At 46.1% G+C, this 27993-nt stretch overlaps 1 protein-coding gene across 1 annotated transcript in view; it reads right to left on the reverse strand.

The window, feature by feature from the left end:
* Positions 1-3046: 3046 nt before the first annotated feature.
* EFHC2 (EF-hand domain containing 2) overlaps positions 3047-27993 on the reverse strand; it is a 381628-nt gene continuing 356681 nt past the window's right edge. The window contains exons 14-15 of the mRNA XM_078656188.1: positions 12592-12697; positions 3047-3523 (exon numbers count right to left, since the gene is read on the reverse strand). Coding sequence (XP_078512314.1) covers positions 3428-3523; positions 12592-12697 — 202 coding nt within the window. The 3' untranslated portion in view covers positions 3047-3427. The remainder of the gene's footprint in view (positions 3524-12591; positions 12698-27993) is intronic.

A 27993-nucleotide genomic window follows, 5' to 3' on the forward strand; every position in this document is an offset into this window, starting at 1 on the left:
AAGTAAAACGATTAAAAACCTGACTTGGGAGACTGTACAATTTGCAAACTACAGTAACTGTTGAACACATTTAATGCAGTAAGATATGCAGCAGCCTTCAATGTTTTCAATTTTTTCAAAATTAATACGTTCATAATTGTTTTATAAGCTTTCTTACAAAATTATTTCTTAAACTTTGCTTAAAATGTGCACTTTGCCCCTCTTTTTTCACAATTTTCTCAGGGGGCGAAATAAACCCTGCTATGTTAGTTGGGCTCGCTGACTTTGCTCGCTCACTACACAAAACTCATACCCAACTTTTACAACCCACCACTTTGAAACGTCAGCAGCCAGCACTGATAGTGAGACCCCTCACAGGGTACTTCTGTTAAAATCTGTATAGTCTGCCATAACAGCTTCTCCTCAATACCCAACTGAATGTAAGAAATGTATGTGAAATAGTGTTTGAGCTCTTTAAGGGGTGAGGTATTCATTTTTTGGCGTCCATCTGTGTATGTGTAGCCAAAAAGTTGTAAGCTGGTTCATAGACTTAGTGGCAGTCAGAAGTTGCTTTCCCCACCCCCACACACACTTTTCAAGGGAATCACCAGGCAACCACAGACATTACCTTGCACTTTTGCATCCAACCAAGGACCTTGCAGAGAAACACTGGTCGCACATTAGAGTGTCTCCCCAAAGCAAAATTAGAGTAGACAGCTGAATTTGTGATAACTGAAATAGCCTTCCACTTTATGGCTGTAACCACAATTTCTGTGAGCACAAAAGAGATTTCACAAACCAACAACGAATCTGGTAAATAAGTGTCAAAATAAATAGTACATGAAACTTTAAGAGCAGGCTGCGGCTGTAATGCAGTCTGCCCAAAGGACTCGTTCCTCTTAAGAGACAGGCCCTGTCCACCTTCTGTATGACCTAGGTCTAGCAGTCCAAGTACTTTCACTAAGGGGCATATTACCAAGGGCAAGTATCGCCGCTTTTTTGGCGAATTGTGCCGAGAAAGCAGCGATACTGCTAGAGCCCTATTAACAAGGGCATTTTAAAGCCTGGCGCAAGCCCACTTTGCATGTCGGTGATAAACATCGTTAATGACATGCAAAGTGGGCGTTCCCACGTCCAACCACATGTAAAATGTGGTTGGAGATGGGAACACCCTATTACCTAGGCAGGCGTTGGGAGAGGGAGACCTCCCAACGCCTGCTCTGACCAGGTGTTAGGGCATTGATAACATGGGGGAGTGGATCATAACGCTGAATCCACCCCTCCATATTATCAAGGCACACATTAGCGCATGAAAACAACGTTTGTTTTCATGTGCTAATGTGCCATATTGCCGACTATCGCAGGATTTCAATTCGCCTACGTGATGCACATTGATAATTGGACGCTAAAACGGCGATGAAATCCAGCGATAGCCGGCGATATGGGGATGTGCGTTGTGCGTTTACTAACGCACTTCTTAGTAATATGCGCCTAACTTCCTATGTGGTGCTAAGAACGCTACCCCTGATCACTTTAACGCTATCTCCTTCCCATGTGTGGTTCCATATGTTACTTCAATCACACTACACGCGGTCAACCTCCATACCAGCATACCATCTTGTGCAACGCAGACTGCCTATGTGCCTGGACATGCCAATTGCAACTACTGGCTCTGATCACTGGAATACTTTGCTGCAGTTGCAGCTATTTCCTTCAGCACATTGCAGTATGGTCCACAACTGTAGCCTCTCCACAAGGCCACATCTGCGAGTGTGGTGAACTGTGTAGACTGTGCTGATACTGCACTAAGCATTCTGCCTTGCTCATAAAGACCATACCCTGCATTTAAGCCACTTCCACAAGCTAACATACCCACTGCAGATTCTCTTTCTTACTTGAGTGGCTCATTTATTGTGTTTTATCTTGGGATTGCTTTTATCATATGTTCTATCTCCCCCCCTTACTCTCCGAGAGTATGAATGAATGACTTAATTTAATGTCTGCAGCACACACATATCCACATTTGTCTTGGCGCTAAGAATCGAAGAACACACTGAGACGTTAAGTAAGTTTCACTATTCAACCTCACTACCCCTGAAAGTCAATGCCTGAAAAGGAGGTACTTGGAAAAGCAGTAGATTTGCAGTAGTACCTGACTCCTGTGGTTCTAGCAACAACACAAACACTTCTACAAGGGATGCCTAATTGGCCTTGAGTCCCATAGTGCCCCGAAAACTGACCTGACAGTGCTGAACCAGACATCAGTTGTTAAAATCAGAAAACAGACAACGAAATGGGGATGAGGGGCATGCTCTCACTTCTAGTGCCAACAGAGACCTCTTTCAAACAATAGTTGATAATTTGGCAAACTATGATAAAGAGATTACATTAGAGGTGCAATTACCCAAACAGATATAGAGATAACAAATCTGGGTTATGCGCAGTCAAGACTGTGAGCAATTCCTACTGACTAGCCATGGCTCATTGAGGGTGGGACCTCAAATTCTAAGGTTGGTCCAAACCTTAAGAGGAATATAGTTTTACTCTGTCTATAAGGGACTTTACAGATTGCAATCATTTCGAACATAATCATAATTGTGAACAATATCGTAAGAACAGCTACAATGTAAGATAACACATTCCCTTTTGGGCCTCTTGACGTGTGACTTTCACCAGGCTAGGGACTGCAAGACTTAGCTTGAAGGGGGCGGATATTAAATTCTGGAAAGCTTATGGAGACCTTTATCGCCAAGATTGGAAAACACAACACATTCCTATGATTTATAATATGTCTATATTATAGCTCACAACTCAAGCTCTCATTGCCGTTTTCATTTGGTGATGGTAGAAGACCAAATTGTCCTGTGGCTCTTCTTTGTGGCAAGGTAACAGGTGGTGGAGTGGATTTCCTTCACTTGAATTTAATGTTCATCTTTTTGTCTTTGCCTACATGAGAGCCTTTTCCTCAGTCAAATCACTACATTTTCCACCCAATTTGGCAGGTGTTAAAAAGCTTTTTAATATACAACCTGCTAGCAGAAACACTGTTTGGGAATGCATTTTCTCATTGTGGTCTCCAAACAACATTTATTTTGCAGGAGTGTTGCAACCTAATACAATAAAATTTTAAAAAAAGTAGTCTGCAAGGAAAATGCATCTAAGAATAAGAGTACAATTATCTGGAACACATAGGCTGCCTTTAATCCCTCGTGCTCCTCTGCTCCAGTGGTCGCTGGACTAATGGACCGGAAGAAATTCATAGTTCTGTGTTCCAAGGTGTTAGAAACACTTAGCTTTGAATGCCTATTATTTTGTATTCAATTTAATGAACACAATATAAATGTGTTTGTGCTGTTTTATTTCCCAATATAGGCCTGCGTTTAATTTACAATAGCTTTATTTCTGAGCATTTCGAATACAAAAGTGCAGTCATCGTTCATCAAGACTTTCACTCTTGGAGGCCGAAAAGATCTTCCAATAGGGGTATGTAGCAGATGCATTTCACAGCATGGGATGTTGGCTGGCCGCAGTACTCCGCTTCAGGCTGAAAACGAAAAATAAGAGAAACTTAAAACCACATTATGGACAGAAAATTAAGTTGAATTTTTCAGAAGTGTTGGACCTATTTGACTATTTCATTTCCCAGCATGGCTATGCATAGCAATTGATAATTATTCAATTATTCTGATCAAATTGGTTTGTGATATGCTGAGGTACACATTTTATTGAAAATGTATCTGTATTTATCTTACTGTCACTAAGGCTACTTTCCTTCCTAATAATTCCGTCCTTGCCCTGCGGAGTGTCTATTGCCTTAATATCCAAAGCTTTTTCTGTGAGGGGCAGAGTTTCACTCCTGAAGTACGTGTGACTCACACCTGAATTTCTAGGACTGATTCACAAAGCACTTTCTGTGAGTAAATCTATGGTGCCCCAGGCTCCAGTGAGACTTCCTCCTGACCTTCCAGAAGTAAGACATTCTTGCTCACCCACATGATTCACAAAGTTTTTTCTGACGGGTGAGTATGTCTTACATTTGTAAATTTACCAGTAAGTCCCACCTAGGTTTGAAAGGCAGACACCAGGTGCCTTATAACAGATGTTGCCCCTGGACACTTTGGTATTATAGAAGGGAATGCAGACGCTTGTGTGTCCCATTCTATAATGCCAATAGCGCTGGCACACTTAAAGCGCCAGCGCTATCAACAGAAGGCGTTCCCTCATTTGCATAGGGGCGTGTCCTATGCAAATGGCGGAATTCCTTTGACTTTGCGCCCACGCCATATTACAGACATGGGCGCCGAGTCAAAGAATATGGCAGGAGGCGCATTGACAGTACGCCATTTAAAAGGTGGCGCACTGTCAGTGCACCTAATGACAGCAGCCCTCTGAAGGGGGTAAAGGGGGACCCCTGGACCCCACAGACATCCCCTTGCAGGTAGGTGCAGTCACTGACTGCACTCGCCTGCAAGGGGATCTCTAAACCCCTTTCAAAGTGCAGGCAGGTGCAGCATGCACTGTGAAAACACAGGGTGTGTGCTCCGTGTTTTCACATGAATGTGCTGCCCCCAAGCCAGCGCGAGTTTGCAGCTGCCCCGGGGGCAGCGCGTACATCATATGGGGCGCAAACAGTGATAATGTGTAATACAGCCCCAGAAAAAGGCACATGCTTGGTGTGACGCTGAATGATCAGCTTTACATGCTGGGTAGTAGAGGTTCCCTCCAACTATTAAATGTAGATAGGCACAATGTAGAGTCTTGTCGGACTATTGCTTGCCATGCTAAAGAAGAACTATTTTTTGCCATGTTGGATTAAGGGCATGATAACAGAACTACAGTGCATGCAATGACAGAGGTTCGTATTGTAAGATATGTGGAAGGTTTAGTAGAACGAGGAAGGGTAGTTTTAAGATAGCCATAGCTATCATGTAGGAGGTTGCATGAAATTGGGAAACTTTGGTGGTCATTGAAATGTATACCAATCTGACAGCACTCATATTTAAGAGTGGTTCTGGATGGAATTTAGTGATATTAATTTTACCCACGTATGCTCCTGCTTTCACTCTGAGCACTGACATCTCAAAGCATGTGTTTACCAATTACTTTTACCTAATAAAGAACTATGCATCACAAATATTAAGATTTTCGGAAGATAAAACCTGGAAGCGGTAACCCAGTGTGAGGCATGGAAGCCAGTGGCTGTTTCACAATGCTTCTTTGCTTATGCAGCTGAGGACTAAGGAGTCTGTGTTTGCTCAACTGGTATTTAAACATTATGATGGAATAGGTATTATTTAGTTATGTAAATATACCTATTCCTTCGTCTGTCGACTTCCCCCCCTGCCCACGCCCCGCCTCACTGTATTTACCTGTGCCGACCACCACTGTTAAAAGCCAGTTTCATTATACCTAGTTGTGCGTGATTTATTACGTTTGCACAAAAAAAGAAGCACAGAACTCTGGGTAGTTCTCAAGTTTAGGTGAAAAGCAGCTCCTGTTAGAGCACTCTCAACACTAGCGACACTCTAGATGTGCTCTCCTCAAATGTCTGCTTTTACAGCTTTGAATTGGTAAAATACCAACCAAGCCAACCTGAAATGAGTAAAAGCAACCCATGACACAGTGTTTCGCTCTAATTAGAGCTCTTCAGTGAGTTAAAGCTTTGTCCAGACACAAGGGAGCACCTAGTATAAGTCAAAACAATATCCTGTCAGGCATAGAGGGACACATAAATTATGCAAAAAATGAAGCCGAGAACTCTGGGTAGTTCTCAAGTTTAGGTGGAAAGCAGCTCCTGTTAGAGCACTCTCAACACCAGCGACACTCTAGATCTGCTCACCTCAAATGTCAGATTTTCTATCAAAGTCTTTAAGCATAGGATTATTACAGTGCCATCCACGCCGAGATAGAAAGAGGCAAAGTCTTTTGCCATTTCCACAGCAAAGTCCTTAAGCATAGGACTAGCACAGTGCTATCCATGCCGAGCTGTAAAATTACAAAAGCCATTTATCACTCAAGACACATAATTTATGCGTTGCTCTATGCCTCAAAGGGTATTGTTTTGAGATATATATATATACACACACACATATATATATATTACCTACTGGCGGTAGTTATAGTTAGGACCTATTATGCATATGCAACATTCTATTTGGAATAACTTTGGCGCCGATTGACGAATCTGCGTAAAATTTTCCAAACTTTTGGCCAGCTCCGGTCCGCTCCTAACCTGTTAGTTTCACGATGATTCATCAAGCGGGGGCCGAAAAAAAAGGGGGGTCCGAAAATGCGTTTTCCCCATGAAATTTCCCATAGGACCTTTAGCCGCAGCTACAGCCCGAACTGCTGAACGGAATTACACCAAATTTGGCAAAGAGGTAGTTCTTGGTTCAGACTCATGCCTTTTGCTTATATGGTGTAAATCCGTTCAGTAGTTCCTGAGAAAATGACACTTAAAGTCATTTATATATCTATGGGCACGGTGGATTCGCGTTTCTATCCGCATACCCTAAGCGCAGCCTACACGCACCCTGCCGTGCACGAGCTGCATTTTAATTGGCTGTCAACACTCCAAATCAGGAAGTGTCGGTATCCATCTTGTGCCCCGGTAGAACCGAGGCACAAGAAACCCCCCAAAGAATGCCGCAAAACGTGAAAAGGGGGCAGGGTAGACACACCCTGACCCCCTAGGCCTGCTCAGGGGGTGCCACAAGGACGCCCAAGGCCCAAAAAAATGTTTTAATTTTTTTAAGAATCGCGGGATGCGCGTAGGATCCGCGCATTCCACTGCTGAAAAAAAAAGAAGCGTGGGCCCTCCAGCGCTTTAAAGGTTATTAGCCCCCGGGGGGGCCAAATCCCTGGGGCATTTTCAAATAATAGTGTGGGGGGTCCCAATCCCCCCACACTGCCCCGGGGACCGCCACCCCCCGGGGCTCTAAGTTAATATAAGTGGGGGGCTCACGGGCCTCCCCCGCAGCCCCGGGAGCCTCCACCCCCGGGGCTTGTTTAAAATGGGTGGGGGCTCTCAGGCCCCCCCAGCCCCGGGGACTGCCACTCCCCGGGGCTTAAAAACATTTGCTAACTAAACAATTGTTGTACCTCGCACTCAGTTATTTAGCAAAGAAGCAAGTGCTTCTATGGAAAAGAATTCTCAGTCCTGACCTTCTTACAGAATCACGACTTATCGACGATCAGAAGAGAACATATCCAATATTTGATTATTGTATAGAGAACATCCAAAACATTAGTTATTTTGTCTATTTTAATGTCGTATTTTACACAATTGTCATTGATGTAATGTCATGTTGTTAATACATATTCTGAAGCACGTTGTTAGAAGTTCTTCCGTGCATGGATCCCAAAAAGAACACAAAAGGCAGCCGACACGTGTTTCGTTACTACAGAGTAACTTCCTCAAGGCTTGGATGAGGGTTGAGTTGCCTCTCAATCCTATAAGTCAGCTTGATACTTTGTAGAAGTGTAATCCTTTTAAAAAAATATTCAAACTGCTGTGTATTTGCGTGATTTGTCCACAGCCAATTAATGTATGGCCCAAAACAAGATAAGATGGACCTGTATAGAGATACTGAGAATGCGGCAGCATAGATAAGTTAATCCTCAGTGTCAAGGCGATATTACAGCTATGTGCATATCCAGATGCACATTGTTAATGATGACATCTTGTCGAGTTGTATCGATTTCCTGTCCCCTTAAAGCATTCACAGAAAAGTAGCCCACTATGCCGAGTATCCTGGAAAGCTGAGAACCTTGATAAGTTCCTAAATAAAATCAACGAGAAGTCTTTAATCGTTAAGAAAAGAGCTTGGTATGCTCTTTAAAAGCTGCTGCACGTCTCAGAAATCCCTGCCGTCTAAAGGAAGTATCGTTGGAGCTTAAAAACATTTGGTGAGGGGGGCTCTCAGGCCCCCCCAGCCCCGAGGACCGCCCCCCACCCCTCCCGGGCTTCTGAAAAATGTGGGAGGGGGCCGCGCGGCCCCCCTCCTGAAGCCTTGTCTATATGAGGAGGACATAGTCCTGATCACCCAAACGCAAGTAGGCTTACAACACTTTTCAAATGCTACACAGGACTTTTCTAAAGCAAATGGTTTAATGATAAATCTGGACAAAACAAGAACCATGACGGTCAGCAAAAAAAGGAAAAAATCAGCAGTTTGGTTCTGTGGAGGGACCTGAATTGAGGACGCGTTAGAAAACAAATATCTTGGTGTGAAGCTAGACAAAGCTGGCCGATTTTTGACACAGAAGCACAGCATCAGGCATGAAGGTCTTGCCCTGGCAACTTCTCTAAAAACATTAAACACCAAATTAAACGTGCCATCAATTCTGCCCTTGGTACAGGTGGTTTGTGCTAAGCTACTGCCAACAATTACCTAGGGCAGTGAGGCACAGAAACGAAGAGATGCTAAAAATACTTGACACTACAATAACAACTTCATATAGGGTCATTTTTGGGCTGCCCAAATATACCTAGCCTGGGCAAATCAGGCTTGAGTTTGGTATACAGGAACAATCTCTTGCAAGACAGAGGGCATACATCAACACCTGGGACAAAGTGTGAAAATCCCCTCAGGGTCCTTTAAATGACCAGCTATGGAAGGAGCTACAACAACATACCGCTTTACCTGCTGCGAATTATCGTAAAAGCAGCTTACATAATATGGAGCTGAATCAGCTTTGGGAAACACCTACAACCACCACCACGTTAAAAAAAACTGATTTGGAAGACAGTCAAACATCTCTCATGGGTGGAGGACAAGGCATCTCTCTCGTGAAGGGCTCACTGATGGATGACACTGAATACCAATACGGAGCCCGATGCTCAAAATTACTTTAACCTGGGCTATGCTAAAACCATAAAAATCAGTTTCTTGAAGTATAGACTTGGTCTGATACCCCCAATACAGCATCCTCCACCCTGGCAAAAGGAGAAAGAGGGTTCCACGTCCTGCTTATGTGGCTCAGTGCCAGAAGATCTGCTGCATGGGAAACGGCCTTTACAACGAAGCCGTTTCCCCGAAATCTTTAACCACGCATGCAGTACAACGCATGCGTGGTTACCACTAATGCCTTTACCACGCATACCTTTACTACGATGTTTGTAGTAAAGGTATATGTGGTAAAGGTAAAAAGAAAAAAGGGGGGCTTGGGGGGGTCTCCCCCCCAAATAAAACAACTCACCATATGTCACGTCGGCGTCAGCGTCGTTTAAGAGAAATCGGAAAAAAATGCCGTTTTCTCTTAACGACGTATGACGTCACCACGCAATTATTAGAGGAAAAATGTATCCGTGGTAAACGAATTCCGTTGTAACGCATGCGTGGTAAAGGCATGCGTTGCAACGGAATTCGTTGTATCATCATATATTCCTGCTGCATCTACTATGCTCTTGTAAAGAACTTTTACAAGAACAGAAACAACTGTTGAAACATCAATTTAATCAGCGAGGGGTATGCACCAGGAGACTAGCAGTGCTGGCATGTTTTGCATCTAACGACCCACAATTTAACTGCTGCTTAGTAAAGTTCCTGAGGCTATGCGAAAAGAAAATGCCAGCAACGTAGTTATTAAACAACGTAGTCATATGGAACACATGCAAGATTACAAGGAGGCTTGAAGAGGTCCTTTTCATATACCTTCTTTTCCTGGCACTACAGCACTTTTTTGAAGTTTAAAGTACTTCTAACTGAACATGGGCATAACTAGGGAAGGGAAGTAAGGACTAGAATTAAGTATTGTTTGCTCCTAATGAACTACAACCGAGCTGTTGGCTAGTAAAGTTCCTGAGGTTATGCCAAAAGGAACTGCCAGTACAATAGCTGACAATGATTTCAGTTGGTTATAAACCGTTGCAACCCTAAACATGAAGTCTTGAAGAGGATGCTCCCTGTTTGGCACTAATGCACTTTACTCAAGCCTAAAGCATTTCTTTGCACTTTCTAGAACTTTGGTACAGTCAGTGAAGAAAAGTATGGACTGGAATTAAGTACCTTAACCTATAAAAGATATGCCCAAAGTCAAAAATAATGTGGCTAGGAAACGTGTCTCCTCATGTGTTTGATTACAGAACAGATTTTGGAAAGAATTATAAACACAAGATATATGAGGTATGGAGTTTTTTACGTATATTTGATTTTAAATTAAGTTATTTTTGTATTGCAACGGTTTTAATTAGCTATGCAAATAAATAAACGATATCCCAATAGATTCCTTTTCTAAACAGAATTTCATGCGAATGTCAGCCTTGGCTGTCAAGCTTGGTAGCTAGCATAGGGGTCTAAACAGGTTCAATTGAGCAACTTCCAACCACGTTGACGACCTTCACAATAATACCAAAAAAACAGGAGTAGCCATGAATTTTACTTTAAGTCCCAAAAAAAGTTCCTCACAGGGCCCAAAGAGATCTTTTGCTAGAGACAGAATCTTAAAAGTAAGGCTACTGGGATTACATTTCAACTGCCAGATGGACTAAATGATTACCCTATTATTGAACCATATCCCTAGGTACTTCTACGTTTGTGCCCTCGCAATTTTCTGTCTATTCATGGACAATTTCCTTTCTTGAATATCTTTCTGCCAGACTCAATCACATTTGATTTAATAGTATTTACTGCCAGGGAATTTTCCCCACAAAAGCGCATATTAAGGAATTTGGGGCCTAAGGCCATCCAGGAATTAATGGCACTGTGCTACTGGACTGCCCACCAACCATTTTTCTTTCAACGAACGTCTTATATTGCATTTTCATGGAAGTATAGGAGAAAGGAATTTAAAAGCACGAGGCTGGCAGCCCAAGGACCGTCAGACTTGCCCTATTATGACCAGGGAGGTTGGGCCACCCTGGGACCACCCCAACTGCCAGGGATCTGCTCCTTAGCTGTGGCCCAGTGCAGAGGCATCAGGGGGACCTGTAGGGCCCCTTTTGTTTCCTCATGCCACACTTTTCATGGTGTTTGCTCTGCCATGAAAAGTATGGTGGTGAGGCGGGAATCCGCAAATTCTGGACCGTGATATTCACTGAAAAGAGCTCGATTCTAGAAATAGAGCTGACAGCCGACCCCGCCCTAGCACTCCTGGGCCACTCCAGGGGCCTACCTGTCGCGGTAAGACGACTAACTGATATGGGCATGCTGATGGCCAGACGAGTTGTTGCAATGTGCTGGATGAGAGGCCCACTGCCAACCACGAAGAGGTGGCAGCATGACATGTGGTATTGCTGTACACAGACAGAATGCTACAGCGAGCTACTTCCGCCCACGAGTCGCCCAAAGAATTCCTGGAGCCTATATCGAGACCATCTCAGAGTAAAGGACGCTGAGACGGCGTCGCATGTTGAAGAATCTGAGGGACAGGAGCGTTTCGACGAAACACATCTGGAAGGCAGGACGTAATAGACGCAGCCCTGACGCATAGAGAAAGAACAGAGGGGGGAGCGGACGAGAGCGGCGCAGTGGACCCGGTTTGCTGGTGAAGCACCCAGTTGTGGCACAGGAGGAGGAACTCGAGACCTCATATGGGTGGTGACCCAGCCGAATGGTAGTCCAGCTACATGTCCACGGGGTTGGACCCCACTGTACTAAGTTTCTCCTCATGTGGACAGGGGCGGATGGCGGAGCATAGATTAGAGCATTAGTTAAGGTGGGGCAGGGGGAGGGGGTGGCACTGGGATGGAGGAGGGGGGTTGTTTGGGGTTTGTTTTGGTAAGGAACTTCTTAGGGAACATAGGACTGTACACAGCGGCCGAGTGGCCCTAACGACCTGAGCGGTGAGGAGCAGATATCCATCCTACTTCTGGAGGTAAGCGCACTGTGCGCTATAGGGATCCTACATATTTCTGATTGTGCATTCATGGTCTCTATTAAAGGTGCCGCCGGACCCCCGGGTTGTCGGCTACTTGGCTGTGTATAATAGAGTGCAAGAGCAATCCTACTCCTGATTACGCTGCTGGCGTCCGGGTTGTGGCTGCAAGCTGTGTATGACATCACAACATAATATGGTGGTGAGGAAACTTGTAATACGCTTGGTGGGGACACAGCAGCCCTGCCAAGCAATTGTAACCATACATGGCCCCCTGGTGCCTCTGCGCCATGGGGTTCATACAGGGGCACACATGGTGTGTCATCCTGCCTGCATGCAACCCCATGTTCCTGCACTGAACGAAATGAACAACATTGTGCATTTCGGTCTGTGCAGAAACATGCTTTGATGTTCCCATTGCGGTGCCTCATTTAAAGGCACTGCTCTGGAAATGCCAAAGAACTGCCCACTCATGACTTAAAAAGTTGTAATCTGGCGGGCGGTCTGTTTTTTACTTTGGCGGTATGGGAGTGGCCGGTAGCATGGCGGCCCGCTCCACACCACCAAAGTCTTAATAAGGCCCTTAGACAAAACGACCTTCTGTGGAACACCACCCTTTGAAGTTTTTTTAAAAAAAAAAATTGCTTGGTGTTGGAGCACTTAACTCAACAAAGAAACGTTCATGCATCTGCATATAGGTCCAATATAATGTATTCAAATAATCGCACTCTACGTTAAATTAGCAGTACAATATTTTGCTGACCATCAACTGCTGCTTTGAATAAGATAACATACCTGTGGCGGAGGCTCCCGAATCTGACAGACATCAGCTGGCTTCTCTCTCCAGTTCAGGCCTGTGGTCAGTTTTTGGTAACATATTTTTCCGTGCTCATCTTCAAATCTGCAAAACAGAAGTCGAGGAATTGGCATGTCGTTTTTAGCCCCACTTGCTGAGATAACTCACAAATTATGCATTGCTTCCGACGGTGTTTATTTTCAGAGTATGTACTCTAAAGCTGTCAGTAGTGTTGCAGATACAAAGAGACACGGGTTTTCCCGCTGTTTTAAGTGATAATAAAGGATTCAAACATAGAGCCAGCCACCAAGTCAAACAACTGCAGCGCTTTTCCCACCCTAAATACACTTCTCAATTTACACCTTAAAAAGTATGTGAAAGTGGCGTAGATGCCTTTTGGAGATTGTCCCAACCTCATCCATATTTCACGAGCTTACAAAGGAAGTGATAGTGCGACAGTAAAAAAAGCTAAATAAATGAAAGGCCCGAATGCTCTTTTCTCCAAACCCGATGAGATGTTTTTTGGCAACCATAGTTCTTAAAGCTGTAAGGAAAATAACTAAAGTTGCAGATTTCAATGAAAAACGACTGAGGGTTTTCTGGACGCCAAAACAATCATAAATGTCACTTCTGGTATTTCTAGTCTTTTTGAGAACCAGTGCCTCTTGGGCCTTATTTGAACTGACGCTGTCTACTCGCTCAGATTGCCAAGTCAGCAGGGCTAAAAGACAAGCCCCGCAGCACGCAGCCCTCCAACCAATATGCAATCCAGAAAGGCTTGTTTTATTCAAAAGCAACTAGCCAATGTCCCAGATTAATATACGAGAAAGCAATCAGCTGCATATGTATATATATATATATGCATAAATGGTTCCCATTTTTAAAATCTCGGATTGATGTCTCGAAAAATGGCAACAAAGTGTCCTGGCAGGAGAGATTCTCAGGTAAAAGAAAAAAAAAGTGCTGGTTTGCACAATTTTTCTTAGGGCCCTTCACCAGTGGTGAGGAATGGCAAAGTCGACAAATCCCATGGCAGCCTGCCTACAAGGCCAAGACTGGTCATTCTGTCTCTTTGGCATTCTCACACTGGGCTAGATGCTAGGGGCTGCTTTTAAGAGTGGGATGGGCTGCCATGAACTAACAATTCCCCCATGGCTCCATTCTAGTCACAGCCTTGTTCATTGTGGGGCTGGTTTCAACGTTGTCACTGGAGCTGATTATAGCTTTCAGTCCGGCCCTGCTACCAAGCCTAGTTTTGGTTCTATCTCATGTCTCTTTCTTCCACCACCATACTCATCCTACTTCTTTATCTCGCTCCTTCAGATTCTATTTCATTCTTCCTTTCTACTTCTCTTCCTGTTTTTCTTTCTCATATCTTCTCCCTCTTCTGCCTTTATCTCGATTGTTGTCAAAGTCTGACAAGTCTCCGTTCCCAAAAGAGTGCTGGGGTCCACCACCTGCAAGAACTGGCCCAAACTAAGCACTGGTGTTGCTTTTTAATTAAAATTACCTGAACAAACAGTGCAAAATTTGCAGAAGCAAACTCATTGAGATGACTATTTTTGCAGGGATTGACTATTGAAGATGGTGCTCTTCTTGATAGACACAAAGGTGGGAGGTAATTTTCAACGTATAGGATTGTGGTGATCTCTCAGGCAAAGAGGCCAATTAGGCATGCGTTGCCTGTTGGATTGCTTCTTGCAATTTGCTAAGCTTTTTTGACAAGGATAATCCCTCCTCCAATAGGAATCCGTGCTCGCACAGTCAGATCAAAGCCACTGAATTAAGGCAGGAACAAACGCTCTCAATGCATTGGCTTCTGTGAGGCTGATTTGGGTGCAATAGGGATTCCAAAAGGTGAGGAAATCCTACAGAAATTATGTTTTCCCCTATACAAAATTCCGCAGCTATAATCTGTAGTCATTTGTGCAGGGGAAAAGCACAGGGTTCTGAGATTTGAAGCTTCAAACAGGAGAAAATGTATATCATTAGAACATTATCCCCCATTCTGACCTGCAGAACTGTGAAGGTACATCTGCACCAGGTAAAAGCCAACCCTATGCATTGGTTTCTCCCAGAAGATATTACCTCTCTGGATTATTGCAGCCATTACATTGCTGGCCATTATATTCCAAACATCTTGCTTCCAGCTCCTAATTACAATTATTCCTTGGCAGTCTCCCAGTGCCCGAGCTGAAGATACGATTAAGTATAATTCTCCAGTTTCTCACAATAGCTACTCCTGTATTCTTAGATCGTGAGCCCTCTCAGTCATGCAAATCACCTACTAACACGTAACCTCAGTCATGATCATAATATAATGCCTCGACTAACCAGGCACACTAAAGAGGACTAAGGTAAAGGAGGTGATGTGGGAGCTTGGGAGTCACTTGCAAGCTTCTTGATCATTATGATTCTGAGTGCCTTCTCTGGTGCTGTCCATTATAGGACGTTCTACCGGTATGACTTTAAATGTAAGTGCTTTTACAATACTTCCAAATCAAAAAACAAATAACTTCAGCTGAACAAATTTGGGCTAAAGGATTGAGCACTCGCAAAGATCTGAAGCGCACAAGATCGGCAGCTTTGAGAGAGCAAAACCAAGAGTCGTAATATAATAAAGGTACATGGAAAATCCCATGTGGACTTACAACTCGCTTGTCAATAGTGAGACTCCTCGTGAATTGTAAGAAAATAGTAGTGTGAAAGGGGAGAGCACACTTCCTTGAGACTTTAAAGGATATGTATTAATGGTTGTGACAGCAGCTGCAGTCGCAAACTATTGATGGGATATGGCATCTCAACAGGGGTGGCACAGATTCTCAAAGTGAAAGCTGTCCTTGGGCGACAGCTTCCAGTTTGACAATGTGGGCCGTACTCATGGGGGAAGCAGACAGCGGTCCATTTGCACCATGCCACTGTTTCATTTTGATTACAGCCCTGTTCCTTTAATGGGTTCCTCTTAGGCGTCCATTACTGCATTTACAGCCAGTGAGTTAGATTTGCAACTGGAAGACTGTCCCATTGATATGCCTGAGGTAAGATAGCAGCATATCCTACTGAATAGGCATTTTGCATTGCAGCGGATTAGTACAACCATCACAATGCAAAAATATATTTGGGTTGCATCACATACAGTGTGCAAAAATAGGATCTGAGGTGGACTCAAAAACAGATTGTCAAGGTTGGAGGGGTCCCTGTCTGCCCTCCACTGTACCCACCACCCGTTGCAGTTATTTTCAGGACCGCTCCTTCAGAGCATACCTGGAGTCGGGCACTGTGTTTATCGAGGATTTGATTGGAGGATAGTAAAGATTGGAGAAATGGAAAGGAGAGAGGAAAGGGATATAAGAAAAGGAAAGAGTGAAAGAAAGTGTAAGGAAAAGAGGAATAAATGACAAAATCGTTGAAGGAGATATGGATAAAAGAGAAAGGAGGTAAAAACAAGTAAAACGGGTAAGGGGAAAAGGAAGAGATGGGCTGAAATAAGAATGTCAGGAAGGGGAATGCGGAAAATGATACGGACAGGTGAAAGACAAAAGGGGTAAGAGTGAAAGTGAGATAGGGTGTAGAGAGGCAAGAGTATGTGGCAAGTAGAGAAAGGGGTGAATGGAAAACGAGGATAGAGATTAGGAAGCTAGAGGAAAAGGCAGGTAGAATGTGGGTGCAGCTCTTTGTGTAACAGTTGCAATGACCCAGGGCTCCAGATATGCAAGGGACCACGTGCACCTTAGATTTGACTTTACTGACCCAATGGAAAGGGCACGTTTCCTTGCGTGCATTATTAACACTGGCTCTAATTCCAAGAACATGATGTTGTGGAGAGGAAAGATGTCCAGCAAGAGGATTACAAGAAATGGTTTTCAATTCTGCATCTCTACTAATATGGAAATATATTCAAGAGGGGGTGTTGTTTATACAACACACCTTCCAGTAATTTCTGTACCGATCTCTGTTGCTTTGATAGTTTTACGGAAATAGTGTAAGAAATAAAGTTTCTGCTGCTTACATCCCCAAAACCTTTGCAAAAAGTTGAAAACACTCCAGAAAATGGCTGCGGGTAATATTTATTCCGAATCGACCTTCACTAGCTTATGTTTTTGGCATGATTAATACTACTTTTTAAGGATGTTCTGAGGGGTTTGATGGAGGGACCACCCCCTACAAAGGTAACGGGGAATGGGACATAAGCACTCTGCATTGTTGGGGGGCATGAAGTTTTAAGACCATCGTGCAGGGAGGCATGGTGGGGGGCGGTATTGAATACAGGGTTTGTTAAAAGTTTATTTAATAGTTTCTCATTGTATAAGTTGATCATCACTGTTAGACTTGGTATCTTTTGCCGAGCGACCCCTGAGTTTTTGCTTTCTGCCCTCCCGGTTTTCACTCTGTTTTTGCTGGTGTAGTGTTTCTGCACACTTTTCGCACTTCTGATCAGTGGTAAAGTGCAAGTGCTCTTGTGGTAAAGTATGTTATGAATTGGTGTTTCCATGATTGCCTGTTTGATTTTCTTGTCAGCCCCTAGTAAAGTACACTGAGTGTGCCAGGGCCTGGGAACCAAATGCTACGCGTGGGCCTGCAGCACAGATTGTGCCACCCACCTGAGTAGCCCGGAAAAGGTACCTCAGACCTGCCATTGCAGAGTCTGCGTGCAGTTTGTAGCTGTCATGTCGACTTGGCACGTGCACACACTGTCCAGTCCCTAACCTTCCCTTTTCTTACATGTCAGGCGCCCCTAAGGTAGGCCCAAAGTACCCTTGTGGGCAGGGTGCAGTGTATGTGAAAGGTAGTGTGTGAAAGGTAGTGTGTGGCATGACCTGATAGTGAATTACAGCCCATTTAGTTTTTCACTATTGCAAGGCTACCTGTTCCCCATAGGACATAATGGAAAGTTTGTTTATAACATCTTATAAACATAACTGGCCCAGGGAACTAGGTGGGAAAATACAATTTAGTATGCCTGAACTGAGAATCTAACAGTACATCTTTTAGTAAAGGTGATTTTACATTCTGTGTTTGAAAATACTACTTTTAGGACGTGGGAATTTTTTTTGCGCAGTCATCCTGTGTTGCCTCTGCTGGAATGTGGATTGCCTGTCTGGGTTTTGGACGACAGATGACTGGGAAGCAAGGGTGGCTCCCGATAGTCTAGGTAGGTCAGAAAAGGGCTGAATAGACCTGGGCTGTGATGGGGGAAGAGGGAGGAGATTTCATTGCACCTCAAAGGGCCTGGTCTGCCTCTGACAATGCCGTCTCCATCCCCTACCGGAAAATCACACCAGAGAAGGCAGAACTGGTTCTGGCTGGGCACAAACACCCTCTGCCTAGAGGTCAGTGTCGGGTAGAGGATCACACCTTCCACTGACCCATCACTTTCCTTGGCTTACAGGAGGTCGGGGAGAGGTTCACTCTCCTCTTCCGCCCCGTCATCTGTCACCAAGAGCATGCTCACTTTGGACCTCTCGAAGTGGGGTTTGAGGCGGTTCACGTGGGGGACCCACAAAGGGTTTCTGGGAGCCTGCAAATCCACCAAGTTGGTGACCTCACTTTTTGCGCTCCACCACCTCAAATGGCCCAATCCACTTATCCTGTAAGGCACAAGGTTCCACTGGGGCCATGACCCACACTTGTTGTCCAGGTTGAAACTCGACCAGAGTGGCATTCTGGTCATACCACTTTTTCATTTCTTCCTAGCTGGCCTCGAAGTTCGCCTGAGCGAGTTTCCTGAAGCGGGCAGTTTGGTTCCGGAAGGCCAGCATGTAACTAAACACATCCTGGGGAGTTTTCATGGGAGCTGCCTCCCAGCCTTCCTTCACCAAACTCAGTGGTCCTCTCACAGGGTGACCATACAGAAGCTCAAAGGGACTAAACCAGAGAGACTTCTGGGGTACCTCCCTGTAGGCAAATAGAAGGCACGGCAAGAGGACGTCCCACTTATGCCTCATGGGTTCTGTTAGACCCTTAATCATGCCCTTCAAGGTCTGGTTGAACCATTCTACCAGACCGTTACCTTGTGGGTGGTAAGGGGTGGTGAACTTGTAAGTGACACCTCACTCCTTCCACATGGATGTCATATAATTCTATATGAAATTGGTCCCCAAGTCAAAATCCACCTCTCGGGGGAACCCCACGCGGGAAAAGATCCCCATTAATGCTCGGCCCACCACTGGTGCCGTCGTTGTTCTGAGAGGGATTGCCTTGGGTACCGGGTGGCATGATCCACCAAGAACAGGATGTACCTGTTTCCCATGGCTGTCTTGGGGTCCAGTGGCCCCACAATGTCCTTCCCTACACTTTCAAAGGGTGTTCCAACAACGGGGAACGGTTGGAGAGGAGATTTGACCTTGCAAGTTTGACAAGACCGGCAATGTACATCTGACTGCCTTCGCATTTGGGGTCAGAAGGAGTGGGTGACAAGCCGGTCAAAGGTCTTGTCCTGCCCCAAATGTCCTGCCAAAGGCACAATGGGAGCCAGACCCAGTAGGAAGGTCAAGAAGCGCTGGAGGTTCCACTAGCCCACGGGCTGTGTGACCTTAGGCTCGCTATACAGGAGATCATTCTCCCAGTAGATGCAATGTGATCCGGACTGATCCAGTCGCCTGGGATGTGGCTTGCTACCACAGACCCTCCAGAGAAGGGCACTCTTTCTGCTCCCAGCAGAACTCCTCCCTGGTGGGACCCCCTTCTTGCTGCCAATGGGTCAGCTGAGATGTGTCCCCCAGTTCGGCTATCTGTTCCCCTGTGGGCACTGGGGTTTCCCACTTAAGGTTCGCCTCCTCCCGGGCTGTGGGAACTTCAGGGGCTGGTTTCCCGCGCCCCTTGCCCTTTCTCTTGGAAGGGACCTAGGCCACTGTTTCAGGCTCCGGGTCCCTCTGATCACCCTCTCTGGCCATCATGGACACGCATGCCCACTCTGGCAACCCAAGAATCTCCAAGTGGGACCTGAGCTCAACATCCTTCCACAAGGACTGCTCCAGGTCATTACAGAGCAGACAATTTACATGCATGGAAGGGCTCTCAAGCACCCTCAAGGGACCTGCGACCTCCCCCCCCACTCAAAGGGAGCCTGCGCCACCAAACACTGCAGCTCAGAATTATCGACTGCAATTACTTGGTGGAATGCCCCGGGGACTACCTGCTCCTCAGAGACCAGGTGACATCGTACACACTGGCTCCAGTATCCCTGAGAGCCTCTACCCTTCTCCCATTGATGGTCACCTAGGTGCTGTATTTCTTTGTGTTAGGGGGCACCTGGGTGCCTGGGACCATCTCATTGTCCCCTATTAAGACAAGGGTCATTTCTGTAGGGTCCCCACCCTCCTGTGGGTACTCCTCCTCCTCCCCAAGTGCTACACTAGCCAACACCTTGGACTGCCCACCAGTGGGTGGCCGTGCCCCCTTGGAGCACCTGTGGTCCCCCTTCATGTGCCACCTGGTCACATGCAAAACATTTGCGGGCATGAGACTTTTATGTGAGGTTTCCACGGATTTCTTTCAGGGCGATAACTCAAATTCCTGGCTCAAAGGGCACCAACGTCTACACCCACAGCACTTGATGTTGCTCTGGCACACCCCACACATGCACCGTCATTATCACTCATCTCCTGGAATGTAAACAGCTTAAGAGACAAGCTAAAGAGAGGACTGATGCTGCAATATCTCAAACATAGGGCACCAGCAGTAGCAATGCTCCAAGAAACACATCTGGTAGGATCAACCTGTAAGGCCCTAGACCGCAGGGGTTTTAAATTAGCGATCCACTCCAAATTGCCTTCGGGTTCTCGAGGGGTGGGAATCTTGATTAAAAAAGAGTTCCCACTGATTGTCTACCACACCTTCACCGACGATCAGAGCTGATTTGCAGCGCTCTCCTGTCAGTGGGAAGGACGCACAATTAACTTAGTGACGGTCTATATCCCCTTGCACTACACTCACTGGCCTTTCCAGGACTTGGTAAATTTCTGCGTACACTGCCAGAAGGATAACTGATTATTGGTGGAGATCTTAATGCAACACTGGATGACTCTCTAGACCATGTGCCCCCTAGACCACAGCATCGCACGCGTTCTAGCTTCACAGATTTCCTCATCGCATTTGGTCTGATAGACACTTGGCGCTTTAAATTCCCACAGGCACGCCAGCTTACCTATCCCTCTGGGGATCATAATAGTCTCTCACGCATTGATTTCATACTCACAGTCACAGATAGTGTGGGCAGGTACAGGGAAATATCGCATTTACCCAGAGGTATCTCGGATCACTCTCTCCGGTCTGGGCTGAATACACACTACAGATACAGACACGGTGTCGCATGCACCCAATATATCCAGGCTATCTGCAAAACCCTAAGATCCACAAAGGCTTACTCACCACTACAAACTACTATTTTGCAGAAAACGAATCATCGGTGTCTTCACCGCTTACACTTTGGGAAGCATACAAACCGGTTTTATGAGGACAAGCCATATCCCTGATCAGTGGTCACAAGAAAGACCGAAAGAAAGTAGTAGAGACCCTAGAACATGAAGTGCACCACTTAGAGTCACAGCATGCTCAGGACCCATCAGATGATAACACACATAGGCTTTGCACCAAACAGCAGGAATACAAGGAATATTAATGGGAGGACGCCAAAATCCGACTCACAGCAGTTCGACACAGGGTCTACGAAACCGGGGAAAAGGCGGGCAAGCTTCTCACCTGGCTAGACAAATAAGAACAGGCGGACAGATGGGTGACAGAGCTCCGACGCGATGACGGCCACACCACGTCAGACCCACAAGAAATAGTGGAGGTATTAGCGACACACTTCGAACACGTCTATACACATATGACTACAATAGGACAGCAAGACGCATTAGCTTTCTTGAAAGACATGCACTTAACTACGCTTACGAAGGAAGAGGCCCAGTTACTGGACGCAGACTTGACAGCGGATGAATTAAGGCTAGCTATGAACAAGATACAGTCAGGGAAAGCTCTAGGTCTCAACGGCATCCCAACAGAACTTTATAAGCGTTCGGCTTCTCAGCTGGCCCCCCCATCTACTAAAAATGTATGAGGCGAGTCTAGATCAAGAGGAGCTCCCCATAGACCAATGTACAGCCACCATACTAGCCAACCATAAACCAGGAAAACTCCCCTTTGAAAGCACCTCCTACCGCCCCATCTCTTTGCTCAACGCTGAAGCCAAGATACTGGCCAAAACGTTGGTTCTCCGGTTAACTCCTCACCTTTCAAAACTAGTACACCCGGATCAATCAGGGTTTATGCTGGGAAGAAATACAGCCCTAAATCTCAGACACCTACGCAACGTCTTGAGCCGCAAACATACCGTACAGGAGGATACCACCATCTTGTCCCTAGATGCAAGGATGGCCTTCGACTCGGTCAAATGGCCGTTCCTCTTTGCAGTCTCCACCATTTGGGGTTCGGGCCCAAATTCAGCTCAGGGGTCTGATTACAAACACTAACCCAATGGCGCATGTTGTGGCTTATGTCATGGGAATTCTCTCTGAGATGCGGAATGAGGCAGTGTTGTCCTCTATCGCCACTCCTTTGCGCCTTGGTCCTTGAACCATTAGCTGCCTTGGTCCTTGAACCATTAGCTGCCTGGATAAGAAGAGAGCCAATTATCTGCGGCCTCCGCAGGGTGGAGGGGTGGGAGGACCGCATCTCACTCTACGCAGACGACATCTTGGTATACATAGCGTCCTCTAAATGCTCCGTCCAGAGACTCCTAAACATATGCGAAGTGTACGGGAGAGTTTCCAGGTACACCATTAACTGGGGAAGTCTGTGCTATATATCCTGCATGGGATTCCCCCCTAATTTCCGAAGGGGTGCACAGTGAAAGTGGTCATGGACAGCCTCAAGTACTTAGGGATTCATGTTACGCCCGACCCCGACAAATTTATGGGGATGAACCTCCAGAGGCCATTGAAGAGACTGAGACGTGATGCCAAACACTGGAAATCGCTGCTGCTTACCCTCCTGGGTAGGGCTGCAGTTTTTAAGGATGGTGCTCCCTAGATTTCTATACGCCCTACAGAACACTCCCTCTAAGGTTCCTGCATCCTACTTTAAAGCAATAGAGTCAGAGGTCAGCACGCTCTAATGGGAGGGGAAGTTTGCTAGGATCGCAGCGTCAAAACTGGTCAGAAGTTGGTATGACGGCGGTATTGCACTCCCACATGTACAGACATACTATTGGGCCGCTCATTTAGCAGTGGTCAATTGGTGAGTCCATTTACCCCATGCTGACCCTGCGTACCAGATAGACAGACATGCACTGGGTACGGGGGAGTTCAATCAGCTGCTTTACAACAAAAAGCATAAATTAGACCTACTAGGGCCAACTGCGCACACTGTCCACGTATGGCATACAGAAACACGATCCCTGGGCTGGGCAAACAGATTGACGCAACTAACGCCACTATGGAGCACAGGATAACTAGGCACTCTGGGCAAGAGTAAGGGATTCCAGAACTGGGATGCAATAGGGATTTCCCGACTAGGCAACCTATGGAAAGGGGGAAAAAACGTCACCTTTGACTACTTACAAGCGCAATACGAAATGGCTCCCACTGAGTTCTTGCGCTACCTACAGATCAAACACGCATTGGAGGCAGCCATCCCACTAGATACGACCCAGCCCAAGCCTGGGCAACCCTTGGTATGATGATAGCAAAGTGAAATGTGACCAAACATTGGGGGACGGCGGTTGCCCCACGCCTTGAAGACTGGTGCAAAGATATGGATTTGGCCATGGCGGCCGAAAAAGCTACGTCCATTCATAGAGGATGCCCCAAAAAATGGGAAAGAATATAGGGTGCGTGGAATAGCTTTAGGGGAATTATATGCACACCTCCGACAATAAGTTCGGTATCAGACGAGGAGGAGTGATGGAGAAGTGGGTTAATCAGTATGAACTGTATAATGTACGCCAGATTAATAATTAATGCACTTACGCTACTGCGAGAAAATGATGGAAATTGTATCAGCATATACGTGTTAACTATCAAATGTCAATATTGCACGTCTATACTCAATAAAAATGTTTAAAAAGAAATAAATCTAAATGTTTTGGATTTTCACATGCGCTCCCCAGACTGTTGTATATGTTATGTTATGTACTATCTCTTCTATAGCGCACGGCTACCCCAAAGGGTGTCCCGGCGCTTTGGCAAAGAGACCTGAAACCGAAAAACACAACACGGCATCTCACAGCAGTCCAAAGAATCATACAGAAAAAAGCCAAGTCTTCAGCTCCCTTCTAAAAGAAAGGAGACTGTTGGCTTTGCGAAGGGTAACAGGGAGCTCATTCCAGCGGCATGCCGCCAAGTACCGGAAGGAACGCCCTCCCATCCGGGCATGTCTAATAGGCGGCACATCGGCTTTAGCCAAGCCAGCCGACCACAGCATCCTCCGCGGCGCATAGAAGGCCATGCGCTTCCTGATATAGTTCGGGCCAACTGAATGAAGGGCCTTAAACGCCAAAGTAAGAATCTTAAATACGATTCTTTTGGAAATGGGCAGCCAATGCAACCTATTGAGCAGATCCGAAGCCCTTGCTCTCCGTGGAAGGCCAAAAATGGCTCTTGCCGCTGAATTCTGCACTATTTGCAGTCTGGCCAACAAATATTTAGGCGACCCTGAATATAGGGCATTGGCGTAGTCGAGTCGGGATCCAATTAACGCCTGAACAATAATTTTTTTGTACTGCAAAGAAAGGAGCGGAAGAAATTTTCTAAGCATCTTTAAAATGCCAAAGCATTTCCCGGACAACCCAATGATTTGGGGTCTGAAAGAAAGGCCGTCGTCGCACAACACACCAAGGTTCTTAGCTTGTGTCGAGGCCTTCTCAGGGGGAAACATGTCCTGAGGCCCCCCTACTGTTCGCGTAAATCAGCCTTTCTTAAACTAATGGCATTATTGCTTATCCTTACTGTTATAGAATGGATCAACTTCACTGAAGCATGTTTTGTTATAACTCAGTATCCTTAACCTATTCGGTGATCAGGACGGCCCCCGGCATCACGGTGGGTGTGTGCTAAGGCCGTACGGTGGCCATCCGAATCCCGGCCACTCGTTAATTCTGCCGCACAGCGGGAGAATTAACACACCGCGCAAGGGGTTAAATAAGTCATTTAGCCAATCCAATTCAATTGGTAAAATAAAAATATAAAAATACTTAATCCATATTTCCACTAAGTTAATGTTCCCTACATATAACGGGAGTCTGCAATCCTTTTATAAAATTCTCTCTCTACTCTTGTTATTACAGGTGGCTTATGAAGTCTCTGGTCACCTGTAATGAAAAAAAGGTGTACAAGTTACTTACCTTCGGTAGTGCATTATCTGGTAGAGACAATATCTAACTGGAGATTCCTTACCTTAGAATTTCCCAGGTGTGAGGCTGGATCTGGAAACATTTTCACGAGCAGTACCCCTTTTGGACGCTGTTGGGTGGCTCCATTCTGCTCCAAGTGACATTGTCAGTGTTGGTTTTGACGTTGCGGTAACCTATGTAGGCACAACAACAACAATGCTCTTTTTGGGTCAAGACGATGGAGATGCTCCTCTTATTTAGAGGGATACGGAGGAGAGAAAAGGTAGAGAGCGTGATAGATTGACTCAGATGAAATGGGATCACCACCTTTGGAAGAAATGAAGCGCCGGTGCAAAGCACCACTTTATCTGCAAAAGTCATGTAGTGGGGCTTACATAATAGCACCTGCAATTCACTCACCCTCCAGGCAGATGTTATTGCCACCAGTAAGGCTGTCTTGATGGTAAGCACCCGGAGGTGACAGTTGTGCAAAGGCTCGAAGGGAGCACACATAAGAAAAGTGACCACCAAATTAAGGTCCCACTGTGGCATGACAAATAGCGTGGGTGGGAACAAGTGACCCAACCCTTTCAAGAACCTATTTAAAACTGGAGACTGAAAGAGAGAAAGGCGGATAGAGCAGAAAGAGTACCCAAAGCAGAGCCATGCTGGGCAAGGGTAAGAATGAAAAGAACAGTAGAAAGAGAAAGCAGAAAGAGGTCAATACAGCTTTCTGCACAATATGATACAAACTTTTGCCAACAGCAGGAATATACTGTCTTAGTGGAGGGCAGCCTGGCCACCAAAATAACATTGCATTCTTCGGGAGTAAGGTCTAAAGCCAACGACTGCAACAGCTCAATCTCAACACATGGAGGTGGAGTGTTGACAGATCCGGGTGGACGGCCCTCCCCTGCTACAGTCTACCGCCTGCGACAGAAAATCCACCCGAATGGGCAGCCTAATCGGAGGATCGATGCTCATTTTCAGAAGCTGTGGAAACTAGACTTTCCTTGCCCAGTACGGAGCCACAGGAATCACTTGGGCCCGGTCACTCCAGATCTTCTACAGAACCTTGGGCAGAAGTGGTATGGGTGGAAAGGCGTACAACAGGCCTGATCTCCATTTGTGACAAAAAGCATTGCCAAGCAATAGCCTCCTTGGACACTCCAGTGCGCAATACTGCTGACATTGAGCATATCTCTTAGGAGCTGAACAGCTCTAACCAAGGTCCTCTCCACTGCTGAAAGAGACTTTGCACCACCTCTGACTGCAGATGCCATTCGTGATCCGGTAGGGAATCGATGGCTGAGTTCGTACACCCTGGTGTTCAGAGAACCTGCCATGTGTTGAAGAATCAGGGTTATGCCCTGCTGTTCCAGCCATGTCCAGAGAAGCAGTGCGTCTTGACGAAGGGTCCACGACCCCACCCCACCTGTTTGTTGCAGTACCACATGAAAGCAGTGTTGTTCGTGAACAACTGCACTAACTTCCCCTTGACAGAGGGAAGAAATGCTTTCAATGCAAACCGAATCGCGCGAAGCTCCAACAAATTGATGTGGATAACCAACTCCGCCAGAGACCAGTGTCCCCTGCTCCCCACCTCTCACAGAAGTCAGTCCCATCCCAGAAGAGATGCATCTGTCATTACTGTGTGATCTGGTTGCGGATGGGAGCGGGGTCTGCCTTTGACCCAATTGCAGTTCGTCAATCACCACTGCAGATCTCTCGCAGTTCCCTCCGAGATCTGGATCATGTCGGTGAGATTTCCCTGATGCTGTGCCCACTTGAACTTCAGGTCCCAATGTGGAGCTGGGGCCGGCAGCGTGAGGGGGAGGATAATCGCTGATCCAGTGGACGTCAGCATGACACTACACCTCTGGTGTCAGCACCAGCCGGTACACGTTGCTGCGATTACTAGACCCAAATAGGGCTATGTCATAAATCTACAGGTACCACTTTCCAGGGTGCTGTATGGGTGGTCACGACTTCTCTACACATATTTGGGACCACTACCAGAAAGTATAGGTAGATTCCACATTGGTCCTGAGGAATTGCCATCAAATGTATTACAAAGGCAAGAAACATGTTGACAAGCATACAATCCCGCAACCTTAGAGCGGGCGTACGCGCTTCTATATATTTTTAATCAGGATAGTGGCCACACCTCATTAAATTGTCTTGAGTGGACCACCAATCCCCGTTTTAATTTCACATCCCTTCACATTACTACACCTACACTAACGAAGGGCCCTCACTTGCACTACACCCAACAGCAATAAGGAATAAAGATCTCCGCCAAGAAGGCCCCATCACGGGTGCAGATCGGGTATTGCAGCGCCGACCTGATAAGGAGCAGACCCGATGATGAAGCAATACATCTAGCTGGCTGGGTGTGTGAGGGTCTTTTTCCGACAGGAGGAAATCTTACTCCTGCACTTTGAGTGTACTCCTACATATGTGCATTCAAAACATATATGACTACCTGCAACTCACAGTAGGAACTGCATACCTTCTTGGTGTATACCCACTGTGGAGCCACCTTATATCTCACCTGGCATGCATTACCAACAGGATGCAGGAGGCCATAAGGTCCAACAGCCTCAGAGTCAGTCTTAATGAAATCCAAGATAGAGGCTGAAACATCATAATCTTAACCTTAATATCCTGGACTCACTGCTCGGGAGAATAGGCCCGAAACTGCACTGTGTCCAGAACAGCTCAGATGAAAGGGAGCATCTGAGAAGGAGTCAGGTTTGATTTCAGCACATTTATAGAGAAGCCCAGCAAATGCAGGAGCATCACCGTAGTCTGAAGGTGGAAGATGACAGCTTGAGGTGAGGGCGCCTTCAACAGCCAGTCGTCGAGGTAGGGGAAGACTGAAACCCCTAACCTGCGCAGATGATCTGCAACCACTGACATCACTTTGGTGAACACACAAGGGGAACTGGTAAGGCTGAATGGGAGCATGGTAAATTGAGAGTGCGCGTGGCCTACCTTAAACCGCAGGTAACGCCTGTGGCCCAGCAGGATGGGGATGTGAAAATACGCATCCTGCAGGTCCAATGCT

Source organism: Lissotriton helveticus, chromosome 8, assembly GCF_964261635.1.
Source record: "Lissotriton helveticus chromosome 8, aLisHel1.1, whole genome shotgun sequence".
NCBI classification, from domain to species: Eukaryota; Metazoa; Chordata; class Amphibia; order Caudata; family Salamandridae; genus Lissotriton; species Lissotriton helveticus.